The sequence below is a fragment of the Pelobates fuscus genome, chromosome 8, assembly GCF_036172605.1.
Source record: "Pelobates fuscus isolate aPelFus1 chromosome 8, aPelFus1.pri, whole genome shotgun sequence".
NCBI classification, from domain to species: Eukaryota; Metazoa; Chordata; class Amphibia; order Anura; family Pelobatidae; genus Pelobates; species Pelobates fuscus.
Window position 1 is genome coordinate 174498091 of NC_086324.1, and position 22357 is coordinate 174520447.

At 43.9% G+C, this 22357-nt stretch overlaps 1 protein-coding gene across 1 annotated transcript in view; it reads left to right on the plus strand.

Annotated features, from left to right (window-relative positions):
• LOC134571035 (microfibril-associated glycoprotein 4-like) overlaps positions 1-9824 on the plus strand; it is a 35839-nt gene extending 26015 nt beyond the window's left edge. Inside the window, exon 6 of the mRNA XM_063429077.1 lies at positions 9289-9824. Coding sequence (XP_063285147.1) covers positions 9289-9542 — 254 coding nt within the window. The 3' untranslated portion in view covers positions 9543-9824. The remainder of the gene's footprint in view (positions 1-9288) is intronic.
• The last annotated feature ends 12533 nt before the right edge of the window (positions 9825-22357 follow it).

Here is a 22357-nt window from a genome sequence, read left to right on the forward strand (position 1 = left end):
ATTTAACGTAGAAAAATGCAAAGTTATGCACTTCGGGATTAAGAATGCACAAGCAATTTACACCCTAAATGGTAGTGAAATAGGGATAACCACACACGAGAAGGATTTGGGAATTGTTATAGACAATAAATTAGGTAGCAATATGCAATGTCAATCTGCCGTTGCTAAGGCCAGTAAGGTTTTGTCATGTATAAATAGGGGCATAAATTCTCGAGATGAAAATATAATTTTGCCTCTTTATAAATCGCTGGTAAGACCACACCTTGAATATGCTGTGCAATTTTGGGCACCTGTTTTAAAGAAGGATATCATGGCACTAGAAAAAGTGCAGAGACGAGCTACAAAATTGATAAAAGGAATGGAGCATTTTAGTTATGAAGAAAGGTTAAAAAATTTAAATCTCTTAAGTTTGGAAAAACGGCGCCTTAGAGGGGATATGATAACATTATACAAATATATTCGGGACCAGTACAAACCATTATCTGGAAATCTATTCATAAACAGGGCTATACATAGGACACGAGGTCACACATTTAGGCTTGAAGAAAGGAGATTTCATCTAAGGCAAAGAAAAGGTTTTTTTACAGTAAGAGCAATTAGGATATGGAATTCATTGCCAGAAGAGGTGGTTTTGTCAGAGTCTATACAGATGTTTAAATTGCAATTGGATAAATACTTGCAAAAACATAACATACAGGGATACAATTTCTAATTAGTGGGATAATAGCTGCTTGATCCAAGGAGACATCTGACTGCTATTTTGGGGTCAAGAAGGAATTTTTTCCTAGTTTGTTGCAAAATTGGAAGCGCTTCAGACTGGGTTTTTTTGCCTTCTTTTGGATCAACAGCAAAAGCATATGTGAGGAAGGCTGAACTTGATGGACGCAAGTCTCTTTTCAGCTATGTAACTATGTAACTATGTAACTATGTAACTATGCTCTGGGTGGCCGCCGTTTGTACAGATGAACGCCAGCCAGGGGGAGCATTCACATCAAGAAAGAGATGCTTCACACAGGGACCCCGCAAACAAAGACTGTTTGTGGCAGTTACTATTCTGGGGGGTCCCTGAGATTGGTGGGGACATTCTGTGAAGACAATGGTGAAGGTTGGCGGGCTCTCTGTCACTGGGAGGTAAAGGAGGCGGGAAGTTTCACTCACTACGACCCCCGAGATACAGAGACCTCTGGGAAGAAGACCCCTTGGAGGGGACACTAAGTGGGGGGAACAAGGGACAAATGGACTAGAGTTCCGTCTCCGTCAGGGAACCCCTTGGGAGTGGGAGGGCCCTGGGAGGGGACTTTGTCTTCATGTGTGTTCCACCCCTTGCATGGGGAAACTATAAAGCCACATGTGGCCAATAAAGTTGTTGTTGTGCCCCCTTGAACTGTGTGTCGTCCAGTTACTGGGAGGGAAATGGGTCTGTTCATTTATTGATAGCGGAGGTAACCAGCCGGGTTACCGAGGGTCTGCTACTATATAAGAAGGTTTGGCCGGAGCTCACTGCCTAGCTGCACAATATGGATCCACAAGCTGGCCAAACAGAGCTCATAAACACAGAGCCACCCTCGCCCAATTGCTACAAGCCCATGGCATTCCTCCCAGCCTTTCTACTTACCTGTAGGCCAGACTTGAATATTTTAAAAGCTGAGCAGGCCAGGAAAGATCACAATTCCTTCATCTAAGGACTCAACCCTTCCAACAACCACTCCTTTCATCATATGAAAGGAGTGGTTGTAGTTGTTTGTAATATTGTATCCTATTGTATCAATGCAATGTTTTGTGGACCCAGGACATACTTGAAAACGAGAGAAATCTCAATGTATCCTTCCTGGTAAAATGTTTTATACATAAAATAGATCCCTTTTCCATACCAATACCTTGTCCTCTACATACAGGTTCTCTCCTTCTATTATTCTTCCCCTTTACTTTAACTAGCCTCCTCTTCCTTGTGTCTGGATGCTGCTTTCCTTTGGATACATCTACCCCAGCTCTTTGCCTCCAAGCTCTACCGTTCCTCTCAGTATGGCCACCTTCACAAGAATGTTCTTTATTGGTCTCTATTATTGGTCTCCACTACAACATTCCCTCTGCTCTCTTCCCTTCACTATCCCTTCTGTATTTTTCATGTAAGGATTCTGTAACTGTAGAATTCTATTTGTACACTATAGATTCGCTCCCTGAACTCTCGACCTTATAAGCTGAGTTCCATCTCTTTGTAATGGTCGTGAAGCTGAGTATATGGGTGTTGTCTCAAACCCTTGCACTCTCAGCAAAACATTATATTCCAGATTGGATGGATGTAAACTTGATAATGTGGAAGTGTAAGGAGGGTGGGCAATGGGTGGCTGAGAGAAGATTTTGTCAAACTGCTCCAAAACAGCATGGATTGGTTCGAGAAGAAATTGTGTCTCTTTGAGCTGTTAATACATTGAGCTGTGAAAGTGAACCAAACTGTAATAATACAATATGCTTTAATAATACAATGAGCTGTAATAATACAATTAGCTGTAAGAGTACACAGAGCTGTACTAATAAACTGAAGCTGTATTAACACAATGAGCTGTAATAATAGAATCAGCTGTAATAGTAGACTAAGTGTGGCAAACCTAGCCACTTCTGAACTATATTCATTGCAGGTTGTCCGTAGGCTGAATGTATAACGTGTTCCGTTGACTGTATGTGTATTGTATTGTGACCGTTCGCATGCTGGCAGCCGTATGCCGCCAGCATACAAAGCATTCGTACGACGAAACACGGCTATCCTGGCCGTTCGCCGTACGAATGTGGACTCCCCAGGTAGACCACACATTCACAGGTCGTGTGGCACCAATTAACCGGTTGCAACATTGTTGCAATCGGTAATTAAGGGCTCTCCTAGGTGGCCGTCGATCCACTACCGACCATGCGGCGGTCGGCCATCTTGGATCCTTTGTCTCTGCAGCGGTGTTCGGTCGTCGAGAGCCTGGAACTGGAAACGGCTACTCAGTGATCCGAACACCGCTGGACTTCCAGAGCGTTCGGGAGTACCGCGTTCGGTACATTATGTGTCCCGTACTTATTCGGTACTTTTAAACTCACCTTGATGTTCAAACGTATTATGTGCGGCGTTCGGTCAATTCAGCTGGGATCGGAGCGGTATTCTCACAAAGTGTGCGCCCCGACCCCAGCTATCTACCGAACGTTCGGTTATTCTAAAGTGCCGAATATTACGGGAATTATGTATTTTAATGTCAATTGTCGGTTTTGCTGCACGAGGGGATAATCCACTTAATCGTCCATTTTAGTGGGAGTATCCTTCTCGTGCAGCGATGCCTGTTGGGAAAGTCACAATGCATGTTGGGAGAAATCCCCTGGAATATCTGTATGGAAACCCCTTGCATGGGGAACTGCATAAATACGCTGCCTGTGAATAAACAGAGTTAGTTGACTCCCAAACTGTGTTTCGTCCGGTTATTGGGAGGATTGGGGATATTGCCTTGCTTTCTACTCTGACTGTGGATTTCCTAGATGTACCAACGGATATCGTATGCTGATACATTGCATTCCGTTACAATTGGTGGCAAGCGACGGGATCCGAACCTTACAGCCGAAAAGCAGCGTTCGTGTAAACTGGAACTACCGAACAAGGAAAGCAAGGGCAATTCGTATGGAGATTGACTATACCATACTGAAACGACAGACTTTAAAAGAACTATTGGAAGCCAGGGGTAAGATAGCCAGCAACAAATCTAAGGCTGTGCTGATCGCAGAGCTGATGGAGGGAGACCAAGCCCGCAGCGCTACACCCCCACCAGCCATGGAAGAGACCCCATTCCAAAAAGAGCTACGAACCAGGTTGGCGTTCCTACCACAACCATTACCGCTGGAAATAATGACCGTGATGATATCGGATGTACAGGATTATCTGATGGCAACCAGCACACCAGCAACACCGCCTAGGGCAGAGTCTGTTACTGCCTCCACCTACGGACAGGTAAAGCCCAAAGTCCCACATCACGCATTTAAAGCGTTTTGTGAAGAAAAGGACGAAATTGATGGGTATTTGCAGGACTTTGAGCGGCTGTGCGATTTGCACGATTTGGAACCCGCCACATGGGTGCCGCTGCTGGCAGGCAAATTATCCGGTAGGGCAGCTGAAGCCTACCGTGCTGTACCCCGAGAGGACAGCAAAGATTACCCTAAGGTAAAGAGGGCGATCTTAGAGAGGTATGCTATTACCCCAGAGGCGTACCGGCGGAAATTCCGGGGCTTGCGCAAGCCTGAGAAAGATTCGCATGCAGAATGGGCGCACAAGCTGGACCAAGCATCACTAGGCTGGATACAGGCCAGCAATGCTACTAATATGGAGGAGTTGCGACAGCTAATGCTGCTGGAACAGTTTTTTAATGGTTTGTCCCCGGAAGCACAAGAATGGGTGAGGGACCGTAAACCACTCACCCTACCCGAAGCCGCTAAATTGGCGGATCAGCATTTTGATGCCAGGAGGCATCACGGTACCCAAAATAAGACTATCACTCGGATTACAGGGACACCCAATACTTTTACCCCTACCAGCCCCACCGTACCCCTGCACCGGCCAGCACTGAATACTCCACCACCACCCTCCCGATACAACGGTCGGGCGAACATTCAGTGTCACACATGCAAACAGTGGGGGCACATTTCTCGGGAGTGCACCCAAAACAGGAGCAGGCAAGCTTGGAATCAAGTGCGACAAAATTTGGCACCCAGGGCTGCTGCGCACCATTACCAGGTAGCCCCCGCCACCCAAGAATTGCTGAGTGCTCAAATTGAGGAGCCTCTTGGGGTGCTGCATGAGGTAATGTCGGTCAGGGCCACCGACAACCGACAACATCACCGGCAGCTGGTAACCCTGGAGGGGAAGGAGGTACAAGGGCTCCGGGATTCAGGAGCCACTCTAACTTTGGTTGCGCCACATTTGGTACCAGGCACAACCCACACTGGCGGCTCAGTGGCAGTACGGGTGGCAGGGGGAGCAGTATACCGGCTACCTACGGCCAAGGTTCATTTGGATTGGGGTGTGGGAGAGGGAACTGTGGAAGTGGGGCTGATGCAGAATTTACCTGCAGATGTTGTGCTGGGGAATGACTTGGGCCAAATGACTTCCGCTTTTATTCCCCAGGCTCCGTACCAGGAGGCACACCCCGTAACCACCCGACAACAGGCTCGCACCACGGCTACACCGATACACTCTGAGGCTCAGGTAAGAGACCCTGTCTCCCAACTGACCCCCATGTCCTGGGATACCCCGACGACTTTTGCGACCGAAGTCCAGACCGATCCCACCCTCCAAGTATATAGGGACAGGGCCCAAACTGACCAAGCAGGGCTAGAGGGGGAGCGGTTCATCTGGGGGAAAGAGTTGCTATACCGGGTCACGGCAAAAGATGTGGGGGGGTCTGTCACCTTAACTAATAAACAGCTAGTGGTACCCCAGAAATATAGACAGGAGCTGCTGAGAATTGCGCATGACATTCCCTTGTCAGGACACCTAGGGATGACCCGTACCCGATACCGTTTGACCCATGCCTTCTTCTGGCCCGGGATCTCTCAGGATGTGCGCCAGTATTGCACCTCCTGCGACGTCTGCCAGCGTGTAGGTAAAAGAGGGGATCGCCACAAGGCCAGGCTATGTCCCCTACCCATCATTGCGGAACCCTTCAGCCGAGTAGCGGTGGATATCGTAGGGCCCTTGCCAAAACCCAGTCCCTCTGGCAAAAGATATATTCTGACTATAGTGGATTACGCCACCAGGTACCCCGAAGCTGTAGCTCTCTCTAATATCCACGCTGAGACCGTAGCGGAAGCCTTAATGAAGGTATTTTCCCGGGTAGGGTTTCCCCAAGAGATCATCTCAGACCGAGGTACCCAATTTACGGCCGAAGTTACCCAACATCTGTGGAAGGTGTGTGGCATTAAGCCAATAGTTAATTCCGCCTACCACCCCCAGTCCAATGGGCTATGTGAGCGGTTCAACGGGACGCTGAAGCAGATGCTTCGGACGTTCGGGGAGACCCACAAAGACTGGGAGAGGTTCCTGCCTCACCTACTTTTTGCTTATAGAGAGGTTCCCCAGGAGTCAACAGGATTCTCCCCGTTTGAGCTACTATTTGGGAGGAGGGTGCGAGGACCCTTGAATTTGATTAGGGAACACTGGGAGGGAGAGAGTCCCACTAACGAAACCCCTATCATATCATACGTCCTGGAGTTCAGGGACCGTCTGGAGGCGCTAACCCAGGCTGTACACACCAACCTCCAGGCGGCCCAGCAACGCCAGCGGCGCTGGTACGATAGAGGAGCCAGGGACCGCAGCTTTCAGGTGGGACAGAAGGTCTTGATCTTAAAGCCCGTCCGCACCGATAAGCTGCAGGCCATCTGGCAAGGCCCATACCAGGTAGTGGAGCAGCGATGCGACACTACCTATGTGATCGGCCCCTGCTCAGGGGTAGGGAAGAGACGCATGCTCCACGTGAACATGCTCAAACCCTACCATGAGAGGATCGAGGATGTGACGGCAATCTGTGCCTCCTCCTTGGAGGATCAGGAGAACCTACCCTTACCTGACCTACTAGAACCCGAGGAACAGATAGAGCCTTCCCGGGGAGTCCAGCTGGGGGAGCGGCTAAGCCCCCAGGAGCGTGCCCAGGTACAGGCGCTGATTGTAGCCAAAGGGACTACCTTCTCCAATTTACCTGGGTACACTCCTTTAGCCACTCACCGAGTAGAGACCCCGGGACAGCTACCGATGCGCCAAGCTCCATATAGGGTTCCGGAATCAGTCCGTACCCATATGAAAGCCGAACTAGACGAAATGCTGCAGCTAGGGGTTATCGAACCCTCCGATAGCCCCTGGGCATCGCCGGTAGTCCTGGTACCTAAAAAGGATGGCACCACCCGATTCTGTGTCGACTACCGGAGGCTAAATGACAAAACGGTGTCTGATGCCTACCCGATGCCCCGGATAGACGAGCTGTTAGATAAGATGGCACGGGGCCAGTACCTCACTACCATTGATCTGTGTAAGGGGTACTGGCAGATTCCTCTAGCCGATGACGCCATCCCCAAGTCGGCGTTTGTCACCCCGTTTGGCCTGTACCAATTCAAGGTCATGCCTTTCGGGATGAAAAACGCTCCGGCCACCTTTCAGCGGATGGTAGATCGGCTACTGGACGGTTTTCAGGAGTATGCCTGTGCTTATCTAGATGATATAGCCATCTTCAGCCAGACCTGGGAAGACCACCTACGCCACATAGGGGCGATCCTAGATCGCATTGGGGAGGCTGGGTTAACCCTAAAACCTAGCAAGTGCCACATAGGTATGGCCGAGGTACAGTATCTGGGCCACCGTGTAGGATGTGGGCAGCAGAGGCCTGAGCCAGCCAAGATTGAGGCCGTAGCAAAGTGGCCTACCCCCAGGACTAAGACCCAGGTGCTGGCGTTCTTAGGGACGGCAGGCTATTACAGGAAGTTCGTCCCCGACTATAGCACCCTGGCCAAACCCCTAACGGACCTGACCAAAAAGAACCTTCCCCGACTGGTTGTCTGGGCCCCAGAGTGTGAGCAGGCATTCCAACAACTCAAAACAGCTCTCACCAATGCTCCTGTGTTAACTGCTCCTGATCCAACTAAAAGATTTCTTGTTCACACAGACGCTTCCATGTTTGGATTGGGGGCAGTACTGAGCCAAGTGGGAGCCGATGGCGGAGAACACCCCGTAGCCTATCTAAGCCGCAAGCTACTACCCCGGGAAGTGAGCTACGCCGCCATCGAGAAAGAATGCCTGGCCGTGGTGTGGGCCCTTAAAAAGTTGCAGCCATATCTGTACGGACAACCGTTTTCCTTACTCACAGATCACAACCCGTTAGTGTGGCTAAACCGTGTGTCCGGAGACAATGCCCGGCTGCTGCGCTGGAGTTTGGCGCTGCAGCCCTTTGACTTTACCATCCATTACCGGCCAGGAAAACAAAACGGTAACGCTGACGGGTTATCCAGACAGACTGAACTCGAGAAGTGATCTGTGAGTACTCTCCCGGACATCCCCAAGCCGATCCGTTGGGATCAGACTGTGTATGCCGGCTTGGTTCTGGGGGAGCATTGTGGCAAACCTAGCCACTTCTGAACTATATTCATTGCAGGTTGTCCGTAGGCTGAATGTATAACGTGTTCCGTTGACTGTATGTGTATTGTATTGTGACCGTTCGCATGCTGGCAGCCGTATGCCGCCAGCATACAAAGCATTCGTACGACGAAACACGGCTATCCTGGCCGTTCGCCGTACGAATGTGGACTCCCCAGGTAGACCACACATTCACAGGTCGTGTGGCACCAATTAACCGGTTGCAACATTGTTGCAATCGGTAATTAAGGGCTCTCCTAGGTGGCCGTCGATCCACTACCGACCATGCGGCGGTCGGCCATCTTGGATCCTTTGTCTCTGCAGCGGTGTTCGGTCGTCGAGAGCCTGGAACTGGAAACGGCTACTCAGTGATCCGAACACCGCTGGACTTCCAGAGCGTTCGGGAGTACCGCGTTCGGTACATTATGTGTCCCGTACTTATTCGGTACTTTTAAACTCACCTTGATGTTCAAACGTATTATGTGCGGCGTTCGGTCAATTCAGCTGGGATCGGAGCGGTATTCTCACAAAGTGTGCGCCCCGACCCCAGCTATCTACCGAACGTTCGGTTATTCTAAAGTGCCGAATATTACGGGAATTATGTATTTTAATGTCAATTGTCGGTTTTGCTGCACGAGGGGATAATCCACTTAATCGTCCATTTTAGTGGGAGTATCCTTCTCGTGCAGCGATGCCTGTTGGGAAAGTCACAATGCATGTTGGGAGAAATCCCCTGGAATATCTGTATGGAAACCCCTTGCATGGGGAACTGCATAAATACGCTGCCTGTGAATAAACAGAGTTAGTTGACTCCCAAACTGTGTTTCGTCCGGTTATTGGGAGGATTGGGGATATTGCCTTGCTTTCTACTCTGACTGTGGATTTCCTAGATGTACCAACGGATATCGTATGCTGATACATTGCATTCCGTTACACTAAGCTTTAGTAATACATTGAGCAGTAATAATACAATTAGCTGTAATAGTACACTGAGCTGTAAGAATACAATTAGCTGTAATAATACAATGAGCTGTAATAACACACTGAGCTGTAATAATACAATTAGCTGTAATAGTACACTGAGCTGTAAGAATACATCATATGACAAATTACTGTGATTACTAATTCAAATTCATAATTATTAATGACAGGAAACTCTCTAGAACCGGCCAACAATATGAATTTCTCCACTTATGATCATGATGGAGATACAATTTCAGGTAACTGTGCTGTAATCTACCATGGGGCATTTTGGTACAACGGCTGCCATAATGCCAATCTGAATGGTAAATACCTAAATGGTAGCACTTCGGAGTATGCCGCTGGCATGGTGTGGAGCCTATGGAAAGGTTATTACTATTCCCTGAAAAGGAGCGAGATGAAGATGGCTTGTATATCTCAGTAGCCTTTTCCTATCAACTGACTGCAAGAACTGTGATTTATTCTCCGATCAACTGACTGCAAGAACTGTGATTTATTCTCCGATCAACTGACTGCGAGAACTGTGACATATTCTCCCATCAACTGACTGCAAGAACTGTGACATATTCTCCCATCAACTGACTGCGAGAACTGTGACATATTCTCCTATCAACTGACTGCGAGAACTGTGACATATTCTCCTATCAACTGACTGTGAGAACTGTGACATATTCTCCCATCAACTGACTGCAAGAACTGTGACATATTCTCCCATCAACTGACTGCGAGAACTGTGACATATTCTCCCATCAACTGACTGCGAGAACTGTGACATATTCTCCCATCAACTGACTGTAAGAACTGTGACATATTTTCCCATCAACTGACTGTAAGAACTGTGACATATTTTCCCATCAACTGACTGCAAGAACTGTGATTTATTCTCCGATCAACTGACTGCAAGAACTGTGATTTATTCTCCGATCAACTGACTGCGAGAACTGTGATTTATTCTCCCATCAACTGACTGCAAGAACTGTGACATAGTCTCCCATCAACTGACTGCGAGAACTGTGACATAGTCTCCCATCAACTGACTGCGAGAACTGTGACATATTCTCCTATCAACTGACTGCGAGAACTGTGACATATTCTCCTATCAACTGACTGCAAGAACTGTGACATATTCTCCCATCAACTGACTGCGAGAACTGTGACATATTCTCCCATCAACTGACTGCGAGAACTGTGACATATTCTCCCATCAACTGACTGTAAGAACTGTGACATATTTTCCCATCAACTGACTGTAAGAACTGTGACATATTTTCCCATCAACTGACTGCAAGAACTGTGATTTATTCTCCGATCAACTGACTGCAAGAACTGTGATTTATTCTCCGATCAACTGACTGCGAGAATTGTGATTTATTCTCCCATCAACTGACTGCAAGAACTGTGACATAGTCTCCCATCAACTGACTGCGAGAACTGTGACATAGTCTCCCATCAACTGACTGCGAGAACTGTGACATATTCTCCTATCAACTGACTGCGAGAACTGTGACATATTCTCCTATCAACTGACTGCAAGAACTGTGATTTATTCTCCCATCAACTGACTGCAAGAACTGTGACATAGTCTCCCATCAACTGACTGCGAGAACTGTGACATATTCTCCTATCAACTGACTGCGAGAACTGTGACATATTCTCCTATCAACTGACTGCAAGAACTGTGACATATTCTCCCATCAACTGACTGCGAGAACTGTGACATATTCTCCCATCAACTGACTGCGAGAACTGTGACATATTCTCCTATCAACTGACTGCGAAAACTGTGACATATTCTCCCATCAACTGACTGCGAGAACTGTGACATATTCTCCCATCAACTGACTGCGAGAACTGTGACATATTCTCCCATCAACTGACTGCGAGAACTGTGACATATTCTCCCATCAACTGACTGCGAGAACTGTGACATATTCTCCTATCAACTGACTGCAAGAACTGTGACATATTCTCCCATCAACTGACTGCGAGAACTGTGACATATTCTCCCATCAACTGACTGCGAGAACTGTGACATATTCTCCCATCAACTGACTGTAAGAACTGTGACATATTTTCCCATCAACTGACTGTAAGAACTGTGACATATTCTCCCATCAACTGACTGTAAGAACTGTGACGTATTCTGCTATCAACTGACTGCAAGAACTGTGACGTATTCTGCTATCAACTGACTGCGAGAACTGTGACATATTCTCCTATCAACTGACTGCGAGAACTGTGACATATTCTCCTATCAACTGACTGCAAGAACTGTGACATATTCTCCCATCAACTGACTGCGAGAACTGTGACATATTCTCCCATCAACTGACTGCGAGAACTGTGACATATTCTCCCATCAACTGACTACAAGAACTGTGACATATTCTCCCATCAACTGACTGTAAGAACTGTGACATATTTTCCCATCAACTGACTGTAAGAACTGTGACATATTCTCCCATCAACTGACTGCAAGAACTGTGACGTATTCTGCTATCAACTGACTGCAAGAACAGTGACGTATTCTCCCATCAACTGACTGCGAGAACTGTGACGTAGTCTCCTATCAACTGACTGCGAGAATTGTGACATATTCTCCCATCAACTGACTGCGAGAACTGTGACATATTCTCCCATCAACTGACTGCGAGAACTGTGACATATTCTCCCATCAACTGACTGCGAGAACTGTGACATATTCTCCTATCAACTGACTGCGAGAACTGTGACATATTCTCCTATCAACTGACTGCGAGAACTGTGACATATTCTCCTATCAACTGACTGCAAGAACTGTGACATATTCTCCCATCAACTGACTGCAAGAACTGTGACATATTCTCCCATCAACTGACTGCGAGAACTGTGACATATTCTCCCATCAACTGACTACAAGAACTGTGACATATTCTCCCATCAACTGACTGTAAGAACTGTGACATATTTTCCCATCAACTGTCTGCGAGAACTGTGACATATTCTCCTATCAACTGACTGCAAGAACTGTGACATATTCTCCCATCAACTGACTGCGAGAACTGTGACATATTCTCCCATCAACTGACTGCGAGAACTGTGACATATTCTCCCATCAACTGACTACAAGAACTGTGACATATTCTCCCATCAACTGACTGTAAGAACTGTGACATATTTTCCCATCAACTGACTGCGAGAACTGTGACGTATTCTGCTATCAACTGACTGCGAGAACTGTGGGCAATATTGGGGAATCTAGATCAGTAAAGTGAAGCGAGTTTCCATGGATGACTCTGGGTTCCAGAAACCAGTGTTTTATAATGATTTCTCCAGATGCCGCTATTTGGCAGTAACTGTCCTAGTCTATCACTATACACCATATATTGTGTAGCATTATATACTATACATCAATAAATAAATGAAATACAAACCTGTGCAGTCTTTATAAGGATTTTACAAATATTGTTTTTTTACACTAGTTATAGTAACTATATATACATACACCAATTAATTATACACACATACATTAAATAATTTAAATATTTATTTTTTATTTTTTGTTTTTTGTAAATAGAATTTTTTTAGATTTTCTTTTGTGCTTCAAGTCACGTAGTTAAGTAATACAATTGTGTGTTTTTACCACAAGCTTGATGAAAAGTTACGTAACAACAAAATAGGAAAATAACATTCAGACAACGTGGGTGGTTCCGGTGTGTAATCCGTAGAACCATGCGTTAGTGTGCAGTGAGCAGGGGTCATTTTAACGTGTTATAGTGTTGTGGCTCCCAATTTCTGAATCCCTGCAGTAAACGTGCCTCCTGGTAAGTTCGTAAATAAAGTGGCCCTGCAGGTTCCCATCTGGTTAGCTCCTATGTAGGTCCTGGTTCCCATCCCCCCTTCCGACCCTCCCTATATGATGATACAGGTAAGAGCGACAAGTTAAGGTGGGGGGGAAGGCAGTCTCCAGCTTCTTTGGACCAGCAATGCGAGCCCTCTATTTATGTCTGGTTCTGTTCCCGATTGTCAACATCCCCATCTCCCGTGTCTTCCCCCTGTCACCTATATGTCTTCAAAAATCTGGGCGGTAAACCTCTACTAGCCAGTGTGTCCATATGTTCAGGTACATTTGTGGGCGACCCTGTGCTGTGAACATCAAGTCGTCCAGTCCACAAAGTTCTTCATTTTCTCAAAACCAGGTCGTTAGAGGAGGGGGGTTGTCAGTCTTCCAATACAGGGGTAGTATATGTTTTTCTGTGTTCAGTAGCCATATAGTTAAGGATTTTTTGTATTTGGCTGTCGGGTTTGTGGTGCGGTGCAGGAGGTATGCTGTTGGTTTAAAAGGGGGGGGGGTTTAGAGAACTTGGTGATGGGTAAGGTTGCATAATTTGCCTCATTGATGCTCTGTAAAATGTTGCCCACCATCGCTTCCCATTTGCCCATGTAGGGGGGTGGTGGGAGGTTCCTGTTGTGTAGGAGCAGAGTGTATAAAATAAGTAGGAAATTGCGTGTATGAGCGTTCCGGGTCTGTACCCAGGCGTTCAAATGTAGTCTGTTTTTTTTTTTTGGGGGGGGGGGGTTATTATTAGAATGAATGTACGGTCTAAATAAAAGATACCTCACTGAAACAGTGTTTATACACAAAATTAGCTTGTTAATAAAACACTATTAATATATCTGTAAAATTCTTCTTTAAGATAGGAATAATTTATTAAAAGTATAGTGCAATTCACACATAAAGTGTGTTAGGTACCTATACGCATATTTATGCGGTATAATTAATAAGATGCACTATAGATGATTTGTTTTTGCACAAGTCTAATTATTACGCTATTTATATAGTATTTAAGGAGTTTAGTAAGTATACGTCTGCATGAGTGGTTATAGATCAGTTACCATTAAATCACTAATTTTATATTCATATAATATTCATACAGTTATCAGACTCTTTTTTAAGGCAGGAACAGTTTAACTAATTCTAACTGAATAGCACAGATCGCATGTAGAGAGGTTTATGTACCGTATTTTACGTTTAGCAATATTTATTTGTTTTCTTATATATTTATTATATATATTATTTTTTATTTTATTTATTTATTTATAAAATTGTTCTTCTCTTTATTTTATGAGTATATAGCATATCTAATCTCCGCTCGGTATCTATCAATGTTTCGCCTCATACTTTGCTTCGTAGAATGAGATGTTTTTTTCGTAATGGGTTTCCCTTAATGAGATCGAACTTTTTAAATTTGTTGAGCGAAAGGTGGCTCAGCTGTGGATCATTTTTTGTCTTTGGTAGTAGGATGTATGTTAATGTTTTTGTATTGTTTGGTGGCAAAGCTCACAGAGTAAAAATTTATTTAATGGTTAAAATTTTATCGGTTAATACACAGGGTCTAAACTCACCTCACAAAAGGTCTATAGTTCTAACTCACCTTATAAAAAAAGGTAGACATAACTTTCCATCAGAAAACTCACTCAATATCCAAAGCTGATAACAGCCTCTAAACAAAGCAAAAAAGTCCTGTGGAGTCGCTATCCTTATACCGGACCGTTTCGCCCACAAGAGGATAAAAACCGTTTAGACGATAATCCCCTTCCAGATAGACAAGCAGCTACTGCAAGCACCAATCTCCCGAACTGGAAACACACGAACACTGGAATAGCTGAACAAGAAAAGCATACGAACAGCTTACACTCCTGGCAGTCAGCAAACACTCCAATTCCCCCCAAGAATGAGACGACACTTCACTTTGAGGGTTGAAACAGGAACAACAGATTTATTCACACACTGTCTTATAAAGGATTCTCCCATACAAGGGAGGGATTTACAATACACCAATCACACAATAGTTACATCCCACAGATTCCCTCCTCTTAGCCTGGGAGGTAATCCAATTATACATACATTTTAAAACATACTTGTTACCCAACTTTCATAACTCTAAAACCATACATCACATTCACATAACAATAACATATTCACAATCAATCCATTCAGGGGAACAACATATTAAAAAAATGGCATGAATCAGACCAGGGGTTCAAAAGTTAGTAAAATATCTTTTGGGCCCTGGCTGGCACATGGCTATCTGGCCCAGACCGGTTTCAGAGTCTTCTATCCTGGAGATAATTGAGAAGTAATTAAATTATCTCCCAGGACAGAGACAAGACTCCATTATGCACATGGTGAGCACAAAGCATTAAACTACTATAAAATACACAAAGTCACATTTTATACATAAAACACAGACATGTCACATATCCCCAGATAGCTGGGATCTGAGCGCACAAAACTACCGAATAGCGCTCAGATCCTATTCACACAGTTCAATTGCCATGGAGCTGAAGTCTTTCATACAGCCTTTCAGTATACGGCTGGGCTCCATGGCATAGCTATCTGGGGTAGCATGGCTTTAACAGTCAGCAGAAAGGCACAAACCAGGGTAAAAGAACAGGGGCCATAGTCTAAAGGCAAGAGGCGGGCAAGCAGCCCCCTCCAAGGACACGTGGCGAGGTCGGTTTCGCCACACAGATAGACTGCAAGTAGACGTACGTTATCAATACTTGGATTTAGAGGGCCGCTATCTGATTATTGTATGTCTAATCAATTACATCAAATATACCCTGGTGGGTGTTTATCTCCCAAATATTACTCTGACTGGAACATTAACAATGATTCTGGAGAAAATGGAGAAAGTTACAGAGGGTATTTGTATAATTGCCAGAGATTTTAATTCTATTTTAGATCCAACTCTAGACAAAAAAAGGCCTGAAGGTATTAAAGTAAATAAATTAGTTATCAAACAAGCTAAATCTTTATACAACATTCTAAATCAATACAACTTGTTTGACGTATGGAGATTAATCCACCCTTTGACACGGAATATACCCATCTTTCCAAAACTCATATTTCTTACTCACGGATTGATATGATCTGGGGAAACTCACTTCGTATAGAGGAAGTTGAAGGAATAGAGATAATAGACAATGTGTGGTCAGATCATAGTATATTAAATATGGAAATACGAAAATAGGTACCCAAAACTAAATAGATCCACTTGGAAGCTTAATGATTTTCTTTTGAGATATGAAAGCAATTATGAATATCGGAAACAGAAAATAGAATTTTTATTTTTAAACAATAATCTTCAGGATACTTTGCCAATCAATAATTGGTGTGCCTTCAAGGTCGTTATACGGGGACATTTTATTAAGCTACAGATTAGATTTTTAAAAAAATATAAAATAAGGAAAAAAATTATCAACTTTATACCGTACGCTTTATACCCTGTCTAAGAGGAGCTTATTACAAAAGAAATTCTGACTGAAATAACTCAAGTCCAAAATAAATACAAACAGTGTTTGCTAGATCGAAAGATACACATTTTTAGAAAAATGTAAGCTAAATTATTATTATATAAGGGAAACATAGCAGATAAAGTGTTAACCAATAAATTAAGAAAGAAACAAACAAGTAACCGAGTATTTCAACTAATTGATGAAACGAATACGTATATAAATCCCAGAGATATAGGGAAATGCTTTAATTCTTATTATTCTAAGTTATATAATCTGATCCCTCACACAAATAAAGATCTAATAAATGCATATTTAAAGAGATCTCCTCTCCATTTTTTGTCTGAAAATCAAAAAGATTCTTTAAATAGATATATTTTTACCGAGGAGATACAGGCTGTAATTACCCAGCTAGAAAAATACAAGACTCCTTTTCCCGATGGATTTATCAACCAATTCTATAAATTATACAATCATAAAGTCATTGGAGCTATGGTTTAAACTTTTACTAGCGTTATTCAAACAGGAGAATTTCCAGTTGAAATGACCAGAGCCAACATTATACCAATTCTAAAACCATGGAAAAATCCCTTAGAGGTGGTAAACTATCTACCAATATCATTAATAAATGTTGATGTTAAGATTTTTGCCTCAATATTATCTAACAGACATAAACCTCTGATACAAATACAAAAAGAAAAGTCCTGCGCTCACTCCCATCACTCCTGGGTGGCAGCAATGACTACAGTACACATCAGCCCCAATATATAGTAAAAACCAAAGAAAAAAAGTTACCTGCGCTCTCTCCTTAATCCCTATGTATATTTAAACAAATGGAGGTCATTTAGTTGCTCCAATGGCCACTGGAGCGAATGCCCGCCTGTCAACGTCAAGGCAGACCTCCCTAGACGGGTCCGACTCTGACCCTTTACCTTACTTCCTTGAGAAACCTCTGATAGAATACCTAATTCATTGGGACCAGGTAGGTTTTGTTCTGGGCATAAACTCTGCAACAAACATCCGAAGGGTTGTGGACAGTTTTGATTTCCCTAAAAAGAGACGCCTTCCTCTCCTGACTGTCACTGGATGCCGAGAAGGGTCGGGTGGAATTTTATGAAGGCTTCTCTGGAGAAATATGGTATAACAGGTTTTTTTCTGAGAGCTATTTTTCACTATATAAAACTCCTTCTGCTCGCACTATTGGACCTAATATTACTTCGGATTGGTTCAAACTTTCTAATGGCACACGACAGGGGTGTCCCCTTTCTCCCCTACTTTTTATTTTAACCATCGAACCATTAGCGGCTAATATCAGAGGTTGCTCGGAGATAAAGGGACTACTAGTAAATTCCAAAGAAGCTATCATTAACTTATATGTTGATGATATTCTTGTGACTATAATAGAACCTTTAAATTCCCTGGAAGCTTTTATGAAAGAAATCAATGAGTTTGGTCAAGTTCCAAATTTTAAATTAAACATGTCTAAATCTATTATGATGGTATTAAAGGTTTTGGGGGAAAAAACGTGTTTTGACTATTTGGCTATTAAAATTGTCAAAGATGTAGATAGAACAATGGAGATACAGTTTCTCCATATTTTCATACAACCTAATGCACAAATCAGTGGAGACAAGAGAATATTTAGTGGATGGGCAGAATGAACACCATAGAAAAACAAGTTACCTGCGCTCTCTCCTTTCTCCCTATGTATTTTTAAACAAATGGAGGTTTTTTCGTTACCTCCAATGGCCATGAGAGGATGAGCCCACCTGCCAACGTCAAGGCAGACCCCCTAGGTGGGTCCTAACTCTAACCATTCACCTTGCTTCCTTGAGCCTCTGGCAAAAATCTCTAATGAGACAGAAAGGGTATTTTTTTATATACACCCCTATACATTATTAACCCTTAATAGGGAACACATGGGATGGGCGGCTGCATTGTAACAAGGCTGAGTAATACAAAAAATGGATACAAAGGCAGAAAGATAAGTCCTGCGCTCCCTGCCATCATTACTGGGTGGCTGCAATGACTACAGTACACATCAGCCCCAATATATAGTAAAAAACAAAGAAAAACAAGTTACCTGCGCTCTCTCCTTAATCCCTCTGTATTTTTAAACAAATGAAGGTTTTTTAGTTACCTCCAATGGCCATGAGAGGATTGAGCCCGCCTGCCACATCAAGGCAGACCCCCCTAGGTGGGTCCTAACTCTAACCATTCACCTTGCTTCCTTGAGCCGCTGGTGTTTAAACCAAGTGTTGGTTTATGAAACCAAGATAGAGATTATCTTTTGGTTTCTGGTGTGTATCCTCTTTCGAATCTATTACGTGTGTTTGAATGTAAGCATGTTTTTGTATGGAGTATGTTTGTGTGAATGTAGGGGTGTTTTGTATGTGGTGTTGACGTTTGAATGCAAGCATGCATTTATGTGTATTGTTGGGTTTTGAATGCAGAGGTGTATATATATATATGTATTAAGGCCGTTTGGCCTGTATTTGTGGGAGGGGCTTAAATTAATTCACTCCCCTATATAAGGGACACCTCTTACCTGACTCATATCGCTTGAGGTCAGCATCAGAATGATTTCCACTTCCGGGTCATCCAGACGCCATTTTACCTGATTACTCCTTGAGGTTTTGTAAGCTGAGCTGTGTCAGGAATCCAGCCAATGGCTTTTCCGGCCTACCACCTTCTTTCTTCAATCCATCGCCATGGATGGTGTCCAAGTGACTCACAAACCGTAAGTCGACCTCCCCGTTACGCCAGGCATCAGTCCCACAGCACCATGCACGGGTCAGGTCCTCACTTTACGGCTGCATTTTGTCTAAATCTGTTCTAAAACCATTGCATGTTCATGCATATCATTCGTTTAAACTCACTTGTTTATATCTGTCACTGGCTCATTTCGAGCATTAGCATACTCCCGAACGGGAACACATTCTGTTTCAATTGCCTAAACATACTAGGCAATTCTGTGCGTGCATTTAAAATCTCACTGCTCGTTTTGTTTTGTTTCCCTGACATACCAGGCTCACTGTTCGTGCAATTTTCTACCAAACAGGAACTAGTTCATGCATTTACTATTGTATTACACACACGTTTCGTGCGTTTACAACCCACTTACAGAACTTTGGTTTGTTACAATGAATGTTATTAAGCTATTATGTTCACATATTGTATATTGTCAAACGGGCTTGGATTGAAGGGTATTTTTACCATACAATCAGCATTTCTGACCCCTACTGGTCAACAGCAAAACTGTCTTCACATGTCATATACAATTTACCAGCCAATATAAATTACACATGAGATTGTTTTAAACATAACCATAAATTAAACTCCAGCACGGGCTCAACTTCAGGTTTAATTCACAATAAATTACATTTCACATCAAGACCAACAGTGGTTCTATCAACACTGCCACCTACAGGTCTGTCAAGTACTTTGACAATTTTCATGGGGTTTTACAAACCCCAAAACACTGACACCTATAGGTCAACAGACAAACAACATTTCACATACCAATCAGTTTCCAACTACACTGCCACCTATAGGGCACTTGGCAGATCTCCAGTGCACTTGCATTTTGCAACACCATGTTCACTGACCCCTACCATTCAATAAGACATACAATTCACATAGCAAGTAGTATATCAACATCTGGTATAAATACATATATTATTACACAGTAGCAGACGCATCTGTATATACGCAACTGGTAATATAGTTCACATACATTTTTCACAGCACGCTGCTCACACAACAGACTTTCCCCTAGCAAGGGGATATACAACATACAAGGTGGGGACAGACCACTTTTTCACTTGTACATACGGCACTTAATGGCTTAAGATAGATACATATTTAACCAGTATGGCTACGATGTTTAATATTTACACATCACGGCACTTTACTTTTCACATATACTGTACGTATTAAGATAAGCTTGGTCTATGCCATATTTCCTTATGCCTTACGGTTTTATGCTTCGGTTAGTGGTCCCGCGAGGCCAACACCCCGCCTCACACTCGGAGGCATACACCCCTCGGGCCACTCGTGAGCTAGCCGCCTCGCATTGTATCATAGAGAGGGCCTCACCTGTCACTCCCCTTCCTATTTTCTGGTTACGGTCACCGAGAGGCCAACATCATGCCACAACGTTTGGTGGCCACACAAAATCCCCTCACGCCAAGCATAGATAGAGCCTCTCAAGCCACTTGGCAACTAGCAGGGCCTCACCAGTCACCAAAAAAACACCAAGCCTAATCGTTTCGCCTTACGGCTTAGCTAGCAAGCCAGTACAAGACCCCTGGGTACAAATAATAATTGCAATCTTTATTGTCATTTAAGTATTTCTCAACAAGACGGTGAAGAATCACCTCTTCCTAGCACCCCGGCTAGAATTGATACACCTTCAAGCAGAGGAGATGTTACTAGTCCAGCAGCAATCAGATGCTGGACGATCCCACACATTACCACCGACCTAAGAAGGTGACAAATCCCCTACCCTGCCACAGCAAGGAAAGCAGAGTTATTCAAACTCCTCCATACATCAACGGACAACACAGAGGCAGGGGAAGGCCCAGCTACACCAACTCAGGTGACACCCAGGCCATGCCAGCCTCACAAAAAAAAAAAGTTATGACAGGCTGGCAATCTCGAGTCGGTCACCACAGCCCTCACAAGGCTGGGCCTCACGCTACTGTACAACCAGCACCAACCGAAACTCGGTTACCTGGTACAATCAATTCTTATGACACACAAGACGTTAACCCTGCACGTATGATACCAGCACATTGGGGAAACAAGGCATATATATGTGTGATGATGTATCTGTGATGGTCAGATCCAGGGATTCCAGGTAAATCGGGAACCGACCATCCCTTGGCTGGGTTGGCATTTGGAATATGTAGAGATGTTTATTTGTGCAGGTACCCATACAGAAGGGATTTTGTCCCAAACAAATGGACGAGCACTCTCAGGCTCCAGGTACCAGCACCTCTGAACTACCAGAGACAATTGATATGAGTAGTTGCCTTGCATATAGACTATTGCATATATGTTCAAATGGTTCAGGGCACATGACAAACCATGTGTCCCAATACAACTTACAAACAACATACTCACCATCTGTACACACCAATGCATTTTCAACACTACTGACTCATCACCCTTCCAGACTTGTAGTAGATTTACTAAAGCTCTGGAGCTTCAAAGGGATCCCATACAGGTATCATAAATACACCTTCAAGGAATATAGCTAGCCCTCACTTACAGTCAGCACAACAGAACCATTGGCAGTAAACACACTCATAGCCAAGATTTGCAGAGGGGTCTTTACTTGGGTTTTCCAATCTCCACCATTTACAGCATAGCACCAAACACAAACACATTGGTATTGTCACAAGGAAATATTCCCTTAAACAAAGACATCCGTTGTTACTCAGACAACTAAGCACATGTCATATCATCAACAAATGCCACTCATCATCCATAAGGTATTAGGCATCATCCATATTTCTGGGGAAGTCACTTGGTTGGCCACTTATCACATTTCTTTTACTTTCATGTACCAGGCGGGGTTATACATCCCTGTCGACAGTTGTCTCATTTATATTCCAGGCATGTTCATCATACGCTTCCTACAGCCGCCCATACAGTCACGGCCACTCTTTTGTTCCAGAGACAAAATCATGGATTATACATACTTATGCAGCATAGCATGCACTATCCCACCTAGCACTTTCGTCCCATTCTTGTAGAACACATAACACAGCTTTTCACCTGGCTTAAAGAATCTCATTGGAACACGACATAGCTCAATCTGTGTCATAACACTTCTCCTAGGTTTTGCTTCTTTTTGCCACCTTAAACTATCTCACACACCATTAATTATATATTTTACAGGGATTCAACAACAGGATAACCTATGGCCAAAACTACCATAACTTCATGCTATCA